Raw genomic sequence first — 18,254 nt, 5'->3', positions numbered from 1 at the left:
TGGCAGAGACTGCCTGATACCTTTCCTTTCAGTCTGACCACAGTGTTGGGTAGGAAAGAGTCCAGGTGTTAACACAAAAAGCTGCCCCTTAGGACAGTCACTTCCTTCTCCCCGAGATTCAGTTCAAGAATGCCATTTTTAAGACATAAATTGAGGGTATTTTGACAACCAGAAGTTACTGAAAGAATGGAAAACAAATGGGAATGGTTCAGATCCAAATTTGGTGTAAGTAGTTGCGTGCATAAGAGTCTGGATGTAGGAAAGATGTAAAATATTTTTAATTTGGATATAAGCAGTAATATAAGTTTATGTGGAACAAGTACAAAAACAAGTAAATGATTGCAAACGAGCAAATCTAGGGAAAAAAGTATTGAGACATAAATACCTAGATGAAATTAACTGGCGAAAGTAATTGTAATTACCAGATTGCAGGTGCACACTTTGCTCCATGGAGCAGAAAAAATAGCAGAAGAATGTAAACCAATGTCTTCATTGCTGTCACCTTCTCATTTCCTCCAGCTAGTTGTCTGACAGTCATATGCCCTGAAAGCTAAACTGGTAGAAACTGCAAACTAATTCAGTATTTACAGTTACTTTCTGAGCAAACTCTCCCTCACTTGAAATTGGCCCCAGCTTCTTACGTCACTATATAATTTGGCCTAGCTCTCCAGAAATGTTGTTTAGTTTGATAAGTGAGCCAAAGAACTGTGACTGGGGGGTGGACTGGGATTCCTTATTGAATGTTTTTCAACACCCATGCTGTTCACAGATGCTTTGTTTGCAAGTAAATGTCTTGTGCGGTTTTATTTACTTCGGTTTAACCTTGAGTCTGAAGTGCAGTGTAAGGTTATATAGCCCTGTAAGTAGGACAACTTGGAATAAAAACTAGTCTCTTTCTGAGGAAGATTTAAAACATTGAAAGTATCTGCTATAGAATCTAGCACTGTTGTGGCTTAACCGCAGCCAGGACCACGCAGCTGGACACTCAGTTCTCCCCCTTGCTCCCCAGAAGGGTAGAGAGAAGAGGGAGAAAAGGAGGGGAAAGGAAAGGAAAAAGATCTCATGGGTTAAGATAAAGACAGTTTAATAGAACAATAACAGGAAAAGGAAAATAACAATAATAACAATCATGATAAAAGAATATACAAGATAAAATAATACAACACAAGCCTCTGTCACCACCTGGTGAGCTGGTTACCTGAGCAGTGGTCATGGATTCCTGCCCCCCAGTTAACCCTCATTTATATACCGAGCATGAGGCCTATGGTATGGAATATTGCATTGACCATTCCATTGTTCTGTCTATGCTCCTTCTCAGCTTCTATGGGAAGCTGAAAAACGTCCTTGAATAGTATAAACATCACCTAGTAACAACTAAAACAATATGCATTATTGGCACTCCTTTCATACCAAATCTGAAACACAGCAACGAAGAAAGAAAATTAACTCTAGCTCAGCTGAAACCAAGACAAGTATATAGTATTTTTTGTACATATACAATCTTGGTGCATTTGCTTCTAATTGCTTCCTAAATTCCCACAGTGTTTTGAAAATGTTTAACATAATGCTTTGGAAGCAGTGAAGGGACTTCCCATGTAGGTTTTTAAAAGACTTGGCCAGAATCATTTTAACTGTAGTCATTGACCAAGGTGAATTTTGAGGTAGACTCTATTTATCAATGCCAAACTAAATCAGTATGAAAAATAAATCAGAAAAAAGTAGAAGCTATGGAGTAATGTAATTTGCTCTCTCCCCATAGTTTCAAAGTGTTTGGGTTTTTTTTACATAACTGCTGCTTAAAGACTTCATTCTGAAGCTTTAAGAGCAAGACTTCTTGTAGGAAGTAAGCTGTGAATTTTTGTGAAGCTATGAAAAGATTTAAGTAGCTAGGCATATGGAACAGTACATAGCTTTGGAAAAGGTTTCCTGAGGAGGTTGTGAGTAGAGTTCAATTCCCGATGGCGCTCAAATAAGCTAAAGCATTTGAGTAAAAACTTGAAGATAATGCACAATGCATAGAAACCTCCACATAGAGGTTTTTAAATTACTGTAAACCCTAGACTCCGAAATGTCATAAAATTCCCAGGAATATCTCTTTAGTTCTATAGTTGCCTTCATGGAAGAAGGGTTTGAATGGGGACCTATAACCAAAGCAAGAAATCAGCTCTCCAAAGGCAATACTTCTACGGAAGAACTCCTTAAACAAGAAGAATAACGCTTCCGTCAATTTAAAAAAAAAAGAAAAAAGAAAAAAGAAAAAAAGCAGTAATTACTTTTCCTCTTTGTGGCTAAAACTTGCAAACTTTGTTAAACCTTGCTTTTGCTAGAATAAATCAGATTTACCATTCCTTTAATTGAATCTGGGACAAGGTGGGATCTCAGTGTGAAACCAAGCAATGAAAACACGAGGCAGATGAGCGGGTCAGAGGGGCACGGTCCCAGCACGCCTACGCCTTCCGACCCTGCGAGAGTTGCAGGAGTTTTGCCACTCCATGTGCCAAGGACAAGTGAAGGACTTGTAACTGCAAATGCCAGAACTAAACAGGCAGTTTCTCTCTGCAAGCATCCCATGGAACCACTTTGGCAAGTAGCAACTCAGAGAATATGCCTTCTGATCCTGGAAGCAGGGGAACTACATGAAAGAGGAAACCAATGGGTAACCCACAGTAGAAGTCACTGCAACACTGTATTCTTAACTGAGCCAAGTCTTTTTGGTTACAAAAGATCCTATAACAATAATAATGCAGAAAGGTGCTTAGTGCCACTTATTATAAATATTATTCTGTTGTACTTTGGCTTGCTAGACTGAAAAACAAAACAAGACTCGATTTTCCTAAAAGCCTTTGAGCAGTGTGATGGCCCGTATGTTCATATTTTGGGGTGTTACTCAGTTACCCAGTCAGTATGCGTAAGTACCATTTGACAGGCACTAAACAAAATGTGCATGTACAGAGATGTTTAAAGATGTGCTGAGAAATAACCTTCCAAGATTTAAAATAATACCTTGAAAATCCTTCAACAAAGCTTGTAAAAATAACAGACAAAAAAAACCCCACAATATTTTATAAGTGAACATTTCCAATTTGAGAGTCAAATGAACTTTGCCCACTTGAAATTCAAAGCAATATATCCATAACTTCAAATTAGCAATTGAAATCTAGAAATAATGTATGCAATTACTGTAATGTACTTAGCTATTTTGGAATTGTAATGAAATCGGAGGATTGCAAGATGTAATATATTGCAACATATTAAGCAGAGGAATTTAACATGTTATAATCTTTGCAGCAAAGAGAAATAAAAAGGAATATAATACAGTTCAGAGAGATCATATAATATATCCTTTTAATTTATATGCCTTTAACTTTTTACATTCTTTTTCTGTACAAGAATTTAAATACCCCAACTAGTTAGCTTAAGCTATTTTGCTCCTTTAACTTGACCTCTCCCCACACACAAACATGTCTATTAAGAGCAGAGTAGTAGTTTATGCAGACCTGGGGCTCTTACAGAAATGGATGTCAATGCAGATGAAGCCCCAACTAGTAGTGTCCTGGCAAACCAAAACCGCAAGATACAATATTTTATTGCTGGCTCTTACATCCAGTGGCATTTTGCTGCATTTTCTTTTTCATTCCAGGCACTTAAGTCCAGCAGTGAGGACAAGCCCTTAGAAATACAGATGCATTTGCATATCTAATTTCTTGAACACTTTTTTTTAAAACAAAAAAGTCTTCCCCCACTCTTATCTACCATGTCTCATCAGCTGTGAAATTGATATAGGTATAAAGTGGCACTTTTAGCCTGGAATGCCAGTGCATGGCTTTAAATTTTCATGCCTGTTAAACTTCAGCTTGTTGAATTTAACACTCCTTATGGCTCCTGTAAAAGGTATGGGGGTTTGGTAATGGAGATAGCTTTCAACCCAGTGTCTTTCAACTGTAAAAACTGATCCAAATCAGAAGGATCAAAGACGATGGTAAGAAAATGGTAGCTTTTTGTTGCATCTGTAATTGCATTGAGGTATCTGTAAGCACTTTTAGATACAGTTTATGATTTTGTAGCCAATTTCAAGGCAAGTTCTGCTGTAGAAATTGAATAAGAAACCTTGAACATGTAGCTATTAGAGTTGTATAACAGGATTATGCCTTGCTCTTTGTGCTTTTTTCAACTGCAAAGACTGAGCTTCTCTACCAAGAGGATTTTCTATGTAGTAAACTAGAGAAAATTCAGATATTCAACACTAATTTCCCACATGGGTAAGTACAATTCATGCTCTTACAAAGATTTCTCTGGATTCTTTACAATTAAGTCCCCACAACTAGTGTATTCTATTTATTAAATATTTCTGCAAACAGAGCCAGTCAATAGGAATCAAGTTGTATGCAGAGTTGAGAATTATGCTGTAAAATCTGGCTTCATTAGAAGACACTGTAACCAAAGCAAAAGGACCTGCACTCAAACAATCAATGTGATGTAGTGACAGATCTGCACTTTTCCATCCAATCTAGCCCAGTGTATGGTAGCCCACACAGAAAGGCCACAGTGGTCTACCAGTACTACAAAATTCATGGAAAAGATGACCCTCAGCATCCTAAACTTCTCTCAACATCCACTTCTCTGAAAAAAAATGGGCATCTGCTCTTCTGGTTACTTCTTTTATAATCAGAAAAGTAGACTAAGAGCTCAATAAAGCTAATTAGTAGGTGAAGACGAATTATTGTTATATTAGAAAGTAGTGAATTACTTATATGATGGTTCCAGTAGCTCTTTAGAAGGAGGCCACATCATTAAACATTAAATATCTAATGAACCTGCCTAGCCGGAAGATCGTCATTCTAGCTGGCATACGAAGGCGCTGACCGTATTCATCTATAACATCAAGGCTGGGTGTAGCTCATGGATACTTTTATTTTTTGGTTGATAATTTTTGCTCATGTTTTAGAAAATACGTAATTTTACTCCAGCTGCACTCATTATCATTCATGGAAATGGGCAGTTAAATATGGACGGTTCTTTTTTACAGCATTATTTTTTCTTATTGATAAACTGACCTTTAGTTGCCAGCCCTACAATACAATTTGCCTCACCATTCACAAAACCACTATTGAAAGCTAAGTACATGCACTGAACATACAGTGATCTCCAGACAAATGTACATTGGCATGTCTATCCTAGTCCAAATGGAGAGAATTTCTATAAAGAAATGGGTCAAGAGACCGGGGGAACAGGGGAGTGGGGGGGGAACTGATGTTAAGCAATTCATTGCAAGGTGGCTTTTCATTTTGATGATGAACAGAGAGGACGAATGACTTATTTCCTAGGTAATTATCAGCAAAAATAGGAAATCCTGACACATTTTGCATTCATTGCCATGATTTGCAAAATATGCTTTTTAATATTGATAAATAATTAATCAATAAAATGAGCTGGAGAAATGTAAGAGAAAAGAAAGAATCCAAATCAAAATACAAAGGGAATTTGGTTATTAATCCTTGCAATTTTACGCTATACCTTGAAAATAAACTAAGTGTACAGATACACATATATATTTTTGACACACAAATATTTGTATTTAACACTGACAGTGGCTCAGAGTCTCCGAGCACAATCTCAATAGGAAACTTATTTCAGTTCTTTTGTCTCTTGCTTGTATGTGGAGAAGCTGGAGATGGAAAAGACATGAAGCAAAACTGTTCCCAGTAGTACAATATATTCCAAACTGATCTGTCCACCCTAGTTTTAAATTATTTGTATGACGACAATTCCATAAATTCCTGGACACATAAGATGGAGACATAAACATTTTTCAATGAATATTAAACACAACTATAAAATATCTTTCCATAAATATCTCATTATCAAAATAGAAATTCTTTTGTTTCCAATTAACAAATCTAAAAAATATAATGCAGATTAAAACTATTACATAAAATAGTTGCAAACAAGTAAAGCCATTTTTCATTGTTTTATATTTACAGTAAGAGTATGTATCATTCTAATGGTGCACTCAACATACCACTTCAGCCACTTACTTAATATGGTTAATAATAATTATAAACGCAATTTTTCTAGCTTTCTTAGCAATACTGTTGCTTGTCTTTTTACAAATAAAGGGAACATTTTTTTACTCCAGATTGTATCAGTAACAATGCAAAACTGTTAAGAAATTTATTATAGTATAGAAATTTATAGCATGTTTTTAAACCTTCACTATTGCAAGGAACATCTGCCATGACTCTCTGAAGATCTGCAATGTGGAGAAAAGTAATAGCCAAACCAAAAGGATCCTTTGCTCTGGCATGCATGCAAAACGCAGCTAAATCAAGGAACTGAAAAGACAAAGTTGCAGAACCCAAAGATTTACAGAGAAGCTCCTTAAAAACCCAGTGTGCCTGCCTACTTATGCTGCTGCCACTGTGGATGTCCCATGCTTGTGTGATTATGAGTTCTCCTAACCACCTAGGCTGATGTTTTAGGAAAAGACACTTGATTTCCCTGCAAGCTCATCCATGTCTGCAGAGCAGCGCTTCAAACGCTTCCCATCGCTGCAAGAGTGCCGACCATGAGGAGGGTGGGAAGGACGCAAAAGCAACATGCCACTGGGCAACCAAGAGAAGCACTCCACAACCGGCCAAGGGAGAGGTCTGCTCTGCCGAATTAGCATGCATAACACTGCTTTCCAGAAGCTAAGGTGGAGCGCATCACCAATACAAAGCAGAACCAGGATATTATGACAATGTACGCTGGGTGACCCTGAGAACTGGAATGATGGAGAAAATTCAAAGAACAGAACCACAAGTCTAAAGCATTACAGCCAAAAAAAACTATTGTAAATTGGGAGATACCAGCTTGGAAGCATCTTAAGGAAGGAATAAAGAAGGAAGTTTCAGGCATGCTAAAAGTGAGCAGTGTTAAAACATATGAATAATACAGAAGTATTATACAGAGGTACTACACAGAAAGATATTACTGCTGCCTATAAAAACATGAGGAGAATAAGCAAAGGAAGAAGAAGAGCTACTTAAGCTGCAAGGCAATAAGGCAACGCATCTTAAAGATGTTGGCATGAAACAGCCAGAAATAAATCTAAGCCAGAGATAAGAAGGTTCGCAAGCACTGCAATATTTTGGCCCAGGAACAGCTTTCTATGCAGAGAAGCAGGGGGAACTTTCTAGAGTGTGTAAAGCAGGTGAAATTCTTTAGGAAAGGGGCCACGCAGGTAGATGTCCACAGTCTGGACGTGGTGGTCAAATTGACGCTTGTACTTTTTCTATAGAACAGAAGCAAATGGTGGCAAAGTGGTGGGATTGGAGGACAGGGCTTTCTATCAGAGAACCGCCAGGAGCCAAGATAATGTATCTGGAATATGTGTGTTTAATGCACAGCTTCCTCTCTTGGGTCATTAAATTAAAAATAGTATAACTTACTATTCACATAATTGTTCACTGCTGCCCACTCCCAGGTTAAAATTGGATCCCTTTCTTCTTGAGCTTAAGTAAAGGGAGCACAAAAGAATTTCAAAGTGATTTCTGTCTGCAAAAGCTCATGTTTTGTTGGTCTCCCCCCTCTCCCCAAGTTCTTTATTTTCTGCTGAGGTGTGGAGGATGCTGCAGAGCATGTGCCCGGAATCCCAGAAGTGAAGAGGAGTAAAGGGAACAGCATGCCAAGGTTCACCAGCCACTGCAACCTGGGCTGGCTTAGCAAGTGACATCTGAACAGCCATATTTAAAAACCACGCTGTCAATCAGTCCCACAGGACTCAGCAGCATCCTAGTCTCTTTGATAGTAGAATAAATCTGCACAGTATTGCTGGATGGCATGGTAAGGAACATGATGTTGAAATACTAACTTAATTTGGTTTTTAAAAAATAGTATTTACATTGCCTGCAGCATTTCGCTGTAAGAATAAGAATCAGATTATTTCTTGAAGTTCCTGAAGAAGTTGTACCAACTGTGAGCACTCTGGATGAACCTTTTCGGTAATAGTTTGAGTTCATCTCAACATCAGAAGCACAGGATCCACTCAGATCTCTTTCACATTCCAAAAAATAAAACCTGCTTGAAGACTAACAAATTGGTCAGCTATCTGTGATTTCAGAGAACTCTTTTAGATGTCTCATAAGTGCACAGGGCTGCTAATTAGAAAAAAAAAGGATTCAGAAGATCGTTGCTGATTATGTAAAACAAACATGGAGAGAAGCTTAAACTTCCCAGGGAAGTCTACAGCAGTTAAATGTTTTTGACGTTGCTGAAACTTGTCCACTGTGAAGTCCCAAACCCCAAACTGTCATAGTGATTTTCGTTTATCTAACTACACTGCCTTGTTTTTCCCAACTTTCAGTAAGTGTAACTACCACTGCTAAAACTGGATCAAGATGCCATGGTTTTTAAATCTACTTACTAAAGCTAGACCTTGAGCTTTCTATTTGACATCTTCCCCAATGACATACAACTGCATTTCTTAATGCTTTAGATAATTTTCAGCGAAAGCTGAGTGTCAGAAGGTTTCTTCTTCTTCTATGTCTCTCCCTAACCCTTTAAAAGCCTGGTCTTTCAATCCTCCAAGCCCTGCTCTTCAGTTCACGTTGCAATTTTTTTTTTAAGGAGTGCAGGATATGAGCCAAAGATAATTTGAACTTTCCTCCCTACCTGTTGGCATTGGGGTACTATCCCTAGCTGTTGCCCACCAGCTTTTACCACTCCTGAGAGGATTTTTTAGGCGCAACCCTGAAGTAATTGAAAGACTGCTGCTGAGCCTTCTTGGTGTTCACAAACACTCTCCTGCCTCTTCTCCCTTTCCTCAACAGTTTTTAATTATTAGTTCTAACTAGGGAGCTTGTTAGTCTGGTTTTCTAATCTAACTTCTTCTGCTAACTTAGTATCGGTTAGCAAGGTTTATTAACGTGTAAGACAACTTTATAAAGCCATTTCACAGCCTTGCTTCTAGCTTTCTTGTTTTTCTAATGTGTAGCCCATTGATCAAGAATAAAATTCTACTGAAAATCAATAGCTGGAGCTGCTTCTACATTTTCAAATACAAAGGTGCCATTAATAACTTAATAATTAGCCGTGTAGGACATGCATGATTGCACTGAAATGTTTTAAGAAAAGAGTATGAATACTGAATAGAGTAAGTAACAGCTTTGACAGCAGCTTCAAGAATAACAAGGTATTCACAAAGTGAAGAAGAGAAACCATCTAATTTCTCTTGCCTATCCATACCTCCTTTTTCTCATAAACCCACCACTTCAATGTCAGACATCCTGGCAAAAGCAATTAAACATGCATTCAGTTTTGTACAACAGATTGACACAACTTCTGCATCACAGATATAAATGCATCTAATTTCTGTCTCTATAATTTAACAGCTCAATGATCTCAAAAGGCAGAAACATCAGTTTCTTTCCTTTCATGGATGTTGTTCTGTTTCTATTTAGGTATCTTTGTATGCTTCCCCCAGTACATCTCCCACCCACATTGAGTGCTTTCTCTCGGTCCTCTAGTTGCAAGCTTCCCTACCCTCCCCGCCCAGGATGTATTTCTAGCAGCTGGGTTCTCTCCCACACAGATCATCCCTCCTTATACTGTGAAATAGCAAGCCAACTATGTAGACATAAATGAGGCTACATTGAAAGAAAAAAGCCATTTGCTATTAAAAAAGCCCACCTCCACCACAAACAAGCTGGTTTTGATGCCTTTAATTTAATGGTTTATAGCTTTGCAAATGTACATAAACCAACACTAACAGGCAGAACTATTAGAGAAAAGTAGTTTTCATACTTAAAAGTATATTAATGCATACTTGCAAGATTCTAATCTGATTAAAAATTTTTCCCCATAATAGTGCTTACACAATGATTCTTAAATATTTAAGAATATGACACTATTCCAGAACACTGTAGAAACAAAACATATGAATGAGTTCTTAAAAATATTTTTCTCATTAAGGACAACGCTTCCACAGTCTGAACAGTTTTGGAAAGGTTGACTATTTGTTTATCTATCTACAGAAAAATACATGTTATATAGTACTTCATATTCTTTAGACAGTAGCTAAGTATTTGAGGACAGTATAGATAAGCACAGTTTAAAGAGTTTCCATCTGCTTCTCTCATTGTTATAGATAAAGAAAATGGCATCAAAGTGTACCAAAGGTGCAAATGCTCTGAATTCTTGTACTTATTTTTGCACTGGAGAGATAATTTAGGAAATGCTTTTCTAACACCAGTCATTTCATACGTGTGAAGTTAAAGCTATTTCCTTCTAACTCAGCATCTAATTTGGAGAAAGTGCATTCACCTCAGTCGCTGCTCACAGGTCACTCAGACTCTGGGAACACAGACGTCCTGCCATGTAACCTTGCTGTGCATCTGCTGTACATACATCCACATAGATTATTTTCCTTCTCTCTTTGTAAACTTTTTGACTGCTTTACAGGTCTGACTGCTTTTTATACCAGTTTCCCCACCACAAGTTAACTGCAAGGGACAAAATCAAATCTTGCTTTGTTTGTAGGCAGTTTCATTTCAATATCAAATTTTGAATTCTTACCATGGTCTGTGAGTTCAGACACGCAGAGCTGACCTGATGTCTCATTTCCACTTGGTTCATCATGTCCTATGGACACATAGCCGCATGTAGCGCCTGGCTGAGAATGAATTGGGGGTTTTGAAGTCTGCTCGTCAGATTCCTTAGTCGATGCAAGCAGCATGAAGAAACAGGTCTGATCTACACAACTGCTGGAATTTGTATTAGGCAAACACTAAAAAAAAAAAAAATCCTAACTTTTTTTGTAAATGATCAGTAGCGATTCAGCCATAAGCAGAGACAGATTTAACATATTTTTTGCTCCAGACACAATGGGAAATAGAAAATAGACTGCATGTGGAAAAAATGGTAGAAGACAAAGCACTAACCAAAACCTCATTATTTCTGTGATACTTTCACTGACTGTTTCCAAACTGACACTGTTCTCTCTACGATAAGACATAGCACTAGAATTGAACAGGCCTATCTTCTGTTGCAGATAGCTTAAAAGCAAAGGACAGCTTACACTGGGAGTCATTCCAAGACTTCATTCTTACTAAAAAGCCAGTTGAAATGTTAATATTCAAATGATTAATCATAATCAAATGAAAAGAACCCACAGCCATGCCAAATTAGAGTGTTTAAAGGATTACAATTCTAAACTTATCTTGAAAATGAATGTATTTTGAACTCTGATGTCATGCAGAATGTCAGCAAGTACATTTCGGAGAGCAGATTTAGATTTAAGGGTGACTTAATAAAAGAAAATTGTGCAATGAATAGAGAGTTTGTCGAACTGTATCTGAATAACTGAATGCACTCACGACAGAGCCACAGGTTCAGCTAAGCAGCCCAAACTTTGGTGCACTTCTAAATTACTAGTCTTAGAACAGGACTGTGCCTCTGATGCTATAGAAAGCATGTAAGAAACAGAAAAGTGTTGTACACTGAATATACATAAAGGAGGCCTCTGAAACAACAGCCCATACGTACATGTAGGACATTGACATTCAGCTGCTGAAAATTACGGGACCTGAATTCTTGCATTCTTTTGATATTTTCTTGATATTTTTCTTCTGCCAGCTGCCTGTAAATACAAAACACTTGTGTTTAGGATGTGGTATCAGGGATTGCACAAAGGGATTTTCTAGAAATAGATGTGCAAAAGGAAATTCCATAATCAGACTCCTACGATGCCAAACGTTCATGGCATCTCAAGTGAGGTTAGTTTTAGTGAACTCACAAAGAAACTTCAGGCCCCATTTCCAAACACTATTATATTTTTCTTTCACAACTTGCGTAATATAATTGAGAAACAGAAAATTATTGGTCCCAGTTATTTATGTTTCTTCCAAAGGTCTTAAATACTTTGGACTTCATTCCAGCACGTACTCTGGGGACCTTTCAGCTGAAGACAGGCACACAACACTTGCATGCTACGAACACTTCATGTGGGGGAGCCTTGGAAACTGTGTTCTTCTGTACGAGACTACTTAAGCCAGGTGCTACATGTCATGGTTTGGCCCCAGCCGGGAACAAAGAACCACGCGGTCGCTCGCGCAACTCCCACAGCCCGCAACTCCCACAGCCATGGGCAGAATCAGAAGGAATAAGGCAGAAACTCGTGGGTTGAGATAAAAGCAGTTTAACAGAACAGCAAAAGCAAGAGAAAAACAATAACAATAACACCAGTAAAGGAATATACGAACGCTATTACAATGCTGCCATAGCCGCTCCCCTACCGCACCGGGACCACCGCAGCTGGACTTCCTGCCCCCTCCCCCCTGCCAACCTAGGCATGGGTCACATGGCATGGAATACTTGTATCCCCTGCTGGCTCCTTGGGAAAATTAACCCCATCCCTGCCAGAACCAGGACACTACATTAAGCAGCTCTTCCAGTTTCCATTACTATATTCCCTTCCCAGCCATTTCTAGATTTGCACTGCTGAAAGCATATCTCCAGTCTGAGAAGGTACTGGTTTTGCACTGCTCCAAGTACTTTGGACAAGAGTGAGCTGGCAATAACACAGATCTAAATATAGATCCATTTTAAAGATTTATGACTGAGAACAAGATTTGAAGATTAATATGTTGCCTTTATATTACAAAATAAATAGATTTAATTTTGTTGCTGGAAAAAAAAAAACTTGAAATCTAAATATAAAACACTAAAGTACAAGAAAGTAAAGAAAACGAAAAGCAAACTTGAACTATCCTGCAATGCGTATTATTTCCTAATCTCCATTCATTTTAAAAAAAAATGAGTCAGACTTCCCATTTATAAATTTCATATAAGTGCAAAAATTGGCCTAGCATATTATTGAAAAAACCATGCAGAAGAGGTGTTAAATTTGTATAGTGGTTTCAATTCAAAAAGATTTTTTTTAAAAATGAGAATAAATTTACATACCGTCTCCAGTATCAAAGGCAACGGTAAGTGTCAGACAGACATACATTCTGACCAGATATATTTTCCAAAAGGAGATGAAAGCCTTTAGTTTTTTGTTTGTAGCCTTTGAGTATGGGCATCACAAATTGGCACAAGTAATCACAGAATGGTCAAGGTTGGAAGGGACCTCTGGAGATCATCTAGTCCAACCCCCCTGCCAGAGCAGAGTCACCTACAACAGGTTGCACAGGACAGCGTCCAGGAGGGTTTTGAATGTCTCCAGAGTGGGAGACTCCACAACCTCTCTGGGCAGCCTGTTCCAGTGCTCCACTACCCTCAAAGTAAAGAAGTTCCTCCTCATGTTAAGATGGAACTTCCTATGTTCAAGCTTGTGCCTGTTACCCCTTGTCCTATCACTGGGCACCACTGAAAAAAGACTGCTCCCATCCCCCTGGCACCCTCCCTTTAAGTATTTGTAAGCATTGATAAGATCACCCCTCAGTCTTCTTTTCTCTAGACTAAAGAGACCCAAGTCCCTCAGCCTTTCCTCATATGAGAGATGTTCTAATCCCCTAATCGTCTTCGTAGCTCTTTGCTGGACACTCCAGCAGATCCCTGTATTTCTTGAACTGGGGAGCCCAGAACTGGATGCAGTACTCCAGATGCGGCCTCACCAGGGCAGAGTAGAGGGGGAGGATGACCTCCCTCGACCTGCTGGCCACACTCTTCTTGATGCACCCCAAGATGCCATTCGCCTTCTTGGCTGCCAGGGCACATTGCTGGCTCATGGTCATCCTGTTGTCCACCAGGACTCCCAGGTCCCTCTCCACAGAGCTGCTCTCCAGGAGGTCAGCCCCCAACCTGTACTGGTGCATGGGGTTATTCCTCCCCAGATGCAACACCCTACACTTACCCTTGTTGAACTTCATAAGGTTTCTTTCTGCCCAACTCTCCAGCCTGGCGAGGTCACGCTGTAAGGCAGCACAGCCTTCTGGCGTGTCAGCCACTCCTCCCAGTTTTGTGTCATCAGCAAACTTGCTGATGGTACACTCTATCCCTTCATCCAGATCATTGATGAATATGTTGAACAAAACTGGGCCCAGTACTGACCCCTGAGGGACACCACTTGTTACTAACCTCCAACTAGACTCTGCGCCACTAACCACAACCCTCTGAGCTCTATCTGTAAGCCAGTTCTCAATCCACCTCACTGTCCATTCATCTAAGCCACACTTCCTAAGCTTTCCTGTGAGGATGATGTGGGAGACAGTGTCGAAAGCCTTGCCAAAGTCAAGGTAGACAACATCCACTGCCCTCCCCTCATCCACCCATCTAGTTACTTTGTCATAGAAGGCTATCAGATTAGTCAGACATGACTTCCCCTTGGTGAATCCATGTTGACTACTTCTGATAATCTTCTTTTCATCCAGGTGCTTTGAGATGACTCCCAGAACAAGCTGCTCCATCATCTTCCCAGGGATGGAGGTGAGGCTGACCGGCCTGTAGTTTCCCGGGTCATCCTTCCTGCCCTTTTTGAAGACTGGAGTGACATTGGCTATCCTCCAGTCCTCAGGCAGGAAGGCTGCTATAAGGTCTCCCTGGAGCCTTCTCTTCTCCAGGATGAACAACCCCAACTCTCTCAGCCTTTCTTCATAGGAGAGGTGCTCCAGCCCTCGGATCGTCCTCGTGGCTCTCCTGGACATGCTCCATGTTCTTCTTATGTTGGGGACTCCAGAGCTGGACACGGTACTCCAGGTGGGGTCTCACGAGAGCTGAGTAGAGGGGCAGAATCGCTTCCTTTGACCTGCTGGCCACGCTTCCTCTGATGCAGCCAAGGATATGGTTGGCCTTCTCAGCTGCGAGCACACATTCACAGAATTCACAGAATTGTTAGGGTTGGAAGGGACCTCTGGAGATCATCTAGTCCAACCCTCCTGCCAGAGCAGGGTCACCTACAGCACGTTACACAGGACAGCGTCCAGGCGGGTTTTGAATGTCTCCAGAGTGGGAGACTCCACCACCTCTCTGGGCAGCCTGTTCCAGTGCTCCACTACCCTCAAAGTAAAGAAGTTCCTTCTCATGTTAAGATGGAACTTCCTATGTTCAAGTTTATGCCCATTACCCCTCGTCCTATCACTGGGCGCCACTGAAAAAAGACTACTCCCATCCCCCTGGCATCCTCCCATTAAGTATTTGTATGTATTAATAAGATCCCCCCTCAATCTTCTTTTCTCTAGACTAAAGAGACCCAAGTCCCTCAGCCTTTCCTCATAAGAAAGGTGCTCCAGTCCCCTAATCATCTTTGTTGCCCTTTGCTGGACCCTCTCCAGCAGTTCCCTGTCTTTCTTGAACTGGGGAGCCCAGAACTGGACACAGTACTCCAGATGCAGCCTCACCAGGGCAGAGTAGAGGGGGAGGATGACCTCCCTCGACCTGCTGGCCACACTCTTCTTGATGCATCCCAGGATGCCATTCGCCTTCTTGGCCGCCAGGGCACATTGCTGGCTCATGGTCATCCTGTTGTCCACCAGGACTCCCAGGTCCCTCTCCACAGAGCTGCTCTCCAGGAGGTCAGCCCCCAACCTGTACTGGTGCATGGGGTTATTCCTCCCCAAGTGCAGTACCCTACACTTACCCTTGTTGAACTTCATAAGGTTTCTTTCTGCCCAACTCTCCAGCCTGGCGAGGTCACACTGTAAGGCAGCACAGCCTTCTGGTGTGTCAGCCACTCCTCCCAGTTTTGTGTCATCAGCAAACTTGCTGATGGTACACTCTATCCCTTCATCCAGATCATTGATGAATATGTTGAACAAAACTGGGCCCAGTACTGACCCCTGAGGGACACAAGCAAGACACAAGACAGAAGCAAAGAAAGCATTTAGCAACTCCGCCTTCTCTGCATCATCTGTCACCACGGCACCTGTCTCATTCAACAGCGGGCCCACATTTTCCCTAGTTTTCCTTTTGTCTCCTAATGTTAGGATGTGATTTTACTGAGCATTTTCACTCAACTGCAATTTCTGTTGATTTGCACGTGTATGTAGCTGCAGAGTTGCTGAGGCTATAAATTCAGACTTCACGTCACCTTGCAATATTTTTCTGTACTAGGACATCATTGCCTTACTGAATTGCTAACTTGCTTTGGCACGACAGGGTTAAGATGCTGATTCTCATGATCAAAAATAATTATGTCCTCTGTTATCCTCTATAAATAACTGAGTAAACATTTGTTAATTTACACTGTGCTTTGCAAAATGTTTTCGAAGAAAATATTAAAAATGAATGTGTTGCTTTTCCAGTTTTCATTCATACCGAATAAAATATTGAATATTTTTAACTGGGAAAAACTCTAATGTGTCATCAAAACAGTATATTATTCTTTTTATTTAAAAAAGGAATCCATGCATAGCCTTCCAGCTGTTTCCCATATTCCATTCAGAAATGGTACTTATTCTCCTTCAAATCCCCCCTTTTATTACGTCTCACCCTCTTAACAACACAGATAAATCATAAAGCCTTTATAACATGTCCATTACCCCTGTTTGATCATTTGGTAAGAGTAACCTCTGAGCTATTAATTTCTATTGGCAAATCTCTTAGGCCAAAATGATTGACAGAAGCTGGATTGTACCTAAATGTCCAACTCCTCAGACTGTACAATCCTTAAAATGACAAGTCATTAAAAAAAAAAAAAAATCTCCTATTGTAACATACCTGAAAACCTCTCGTATACTTATTTAACCAGAAACACAGCGCTCAAAGTGCCAGTTTTGGGCTAATATTCTGACTTTTCTTTCTACATAAATAATTACTGTGATTTAACTCATCCAAAATCCCCATTCACTTTGAGTAGCTGAAGACCCTTTCTATTTTTATTCTTACCTTGACAGTTCTCTCTCATTAGGCTGTTGGACGGGGTAAACTGCTTTGTTAGGGCCCCATGCTAATGTTATGCTCAACTTACTTCAACTTCTTTGCTTTCTCATCTGCAGCATTTAACTTCCTCAGCCTCATTCGTTCCCGCGGTGTCATTTTCTGTACTTCAGAGAGTTCCTGCAGAGTTTGCAAATGAATTTTCCTCTGCCTGAAATTGAATGCATGAAAACCCATCTTTATATAAAAATGTAAATAACAGTATTTTGATTTGATATTGAAACATAGTGACATTTCAAATGGAATAATTAGAAAGTCACAGGTACTATAACAGACTAATTAGACCTTAGTTCGGAAAGCAAATGCCTCTTTTAAATTGAAATATTTAAACTTAGATTCATGAAGAACGTGAATAATTTCACAGAATCACAGAATGGTCAGGTTTGGAAGGGACCTCTGGAGATCATCTAGCCCAACGCCCCAGGTGAGAACTGAAAAAGGCTCAGCTCCTTAAAAGAATAAATGCTGAAGCACAGTGAAATATTTACCCTATCAGGCTTCATTATTGAGCATATTCCAAGTACAAAGGCAGTCTTTAACTGAGAACCACAGAGAAAAGCAGTATCACCCACACATTTTACATTGATTGTTACAAGCTGTCTAGAATAAAAGAGAATATTAATGTGTCTTTAATGACAGTTATAATTATCATGTTGCCCTCTTGAATTTCTAGACCTAATCAATAATAACAATTCACTGGTAAAATGGTCTCCACAGACCATCCCTGAAAGCTGAGCATGAATTATTGACATATGTATCTCAGCAGTATTTATCAACATGGGAGAGCAATATTAGTCTTATATCAGAAAGAGGATATTAATCTGAGATTTTTATCTCACATCCTGCAGTAATCACAAAAATTAAACCACAGCTTGCAATGCCTTGGCAGTCATATTTCACTTACATCACTTTTTCTATTATTTATATTTGTGATACCAAGTATTCATTTCAAATTACTATTTTTGCTCTTACAAGATAAATTAACTTCTGATCATCTAAGAGCCCAGTTTTGTAACCATATAAATTGCAATACTCCTTCTGTACTATCATTTTGAAATCAGGATTTTAATAAACGAGAAGTTTTCATTATGCTTTTCAAATGTTGACTATAGAGGGAAATAGTGTAGATATGAACATTAGTGTGAAATATAAAAGACTTAGGACAAAGACACGAAGAGCTCAATTATTCATAAGAATGGAACTAACTCTTCAAGTATGAATAATGTAGACATATTTCCCATCCCCTGTAAAAAACTCTAATTTAAATTATAAGGAACTCTTGGGAAAAAAGTGCCATTTTTCATTCAAGTCGAAACTGAACTTGTACAGCTTCATGCTTACTTAAATATTTAAAATTTATGACTTGCACAGGACTAGAATAAAGTAACCCATTAGAAGTC

The 18,254-nt window shown here is 39.5% G+C and overlaps 1 protein-coding gene across 1 annotated transcript in view; it reads right to left on the bottom strand.

The window, feature by feature from the left end:
• The window catches only part of NEK11 (NIMA-related kinase 11), a 100,529-nt gene that overhangs the window by 38,220 nt on the left and 44,055 nt on the right, over positions 1 to 18,254 (bottom strand). Inside the window, exons 9-11 of the mRNA XM_009879597.1 lie at positions 16,886 to 17,005; positions 11,524 to 11,617; positions 10,555 to 10,693 (exon numbers count right to left, since the gene is read on the bottom strand). Of these exons, the coding sequence (XP_009877899.1) occupies positions 10,555 to 10,693; positions 11,524 to 11,617; positions 16,886 to 17,005 (353 nt within the window). The remainder of the gene's footprint in view (positions 1 to 10,554; positions 10,694 to 11,523; positions 11,618 to 16,885; positions 17,006 to 18,254) is intronic.

Source organism: Charadrius vociferus, unplaced genomic scaffold, assembly GCF_000708025.1.
Source record: "Charadrius vociferus isolate BGI_N301 unplaced genomic scaffold, ASM70802v2 scaffold722, whole genome shotgun sequence".
Lineage (NCBI taxonomy): Eukaryota > Metazoa > Chordata > Aves > Charadriiformes > Charadriidae > Charadrius > Charadrius vociferus.
This window is presented reverse-complemented; position numbering and strand designations above follow the sequence as displayed.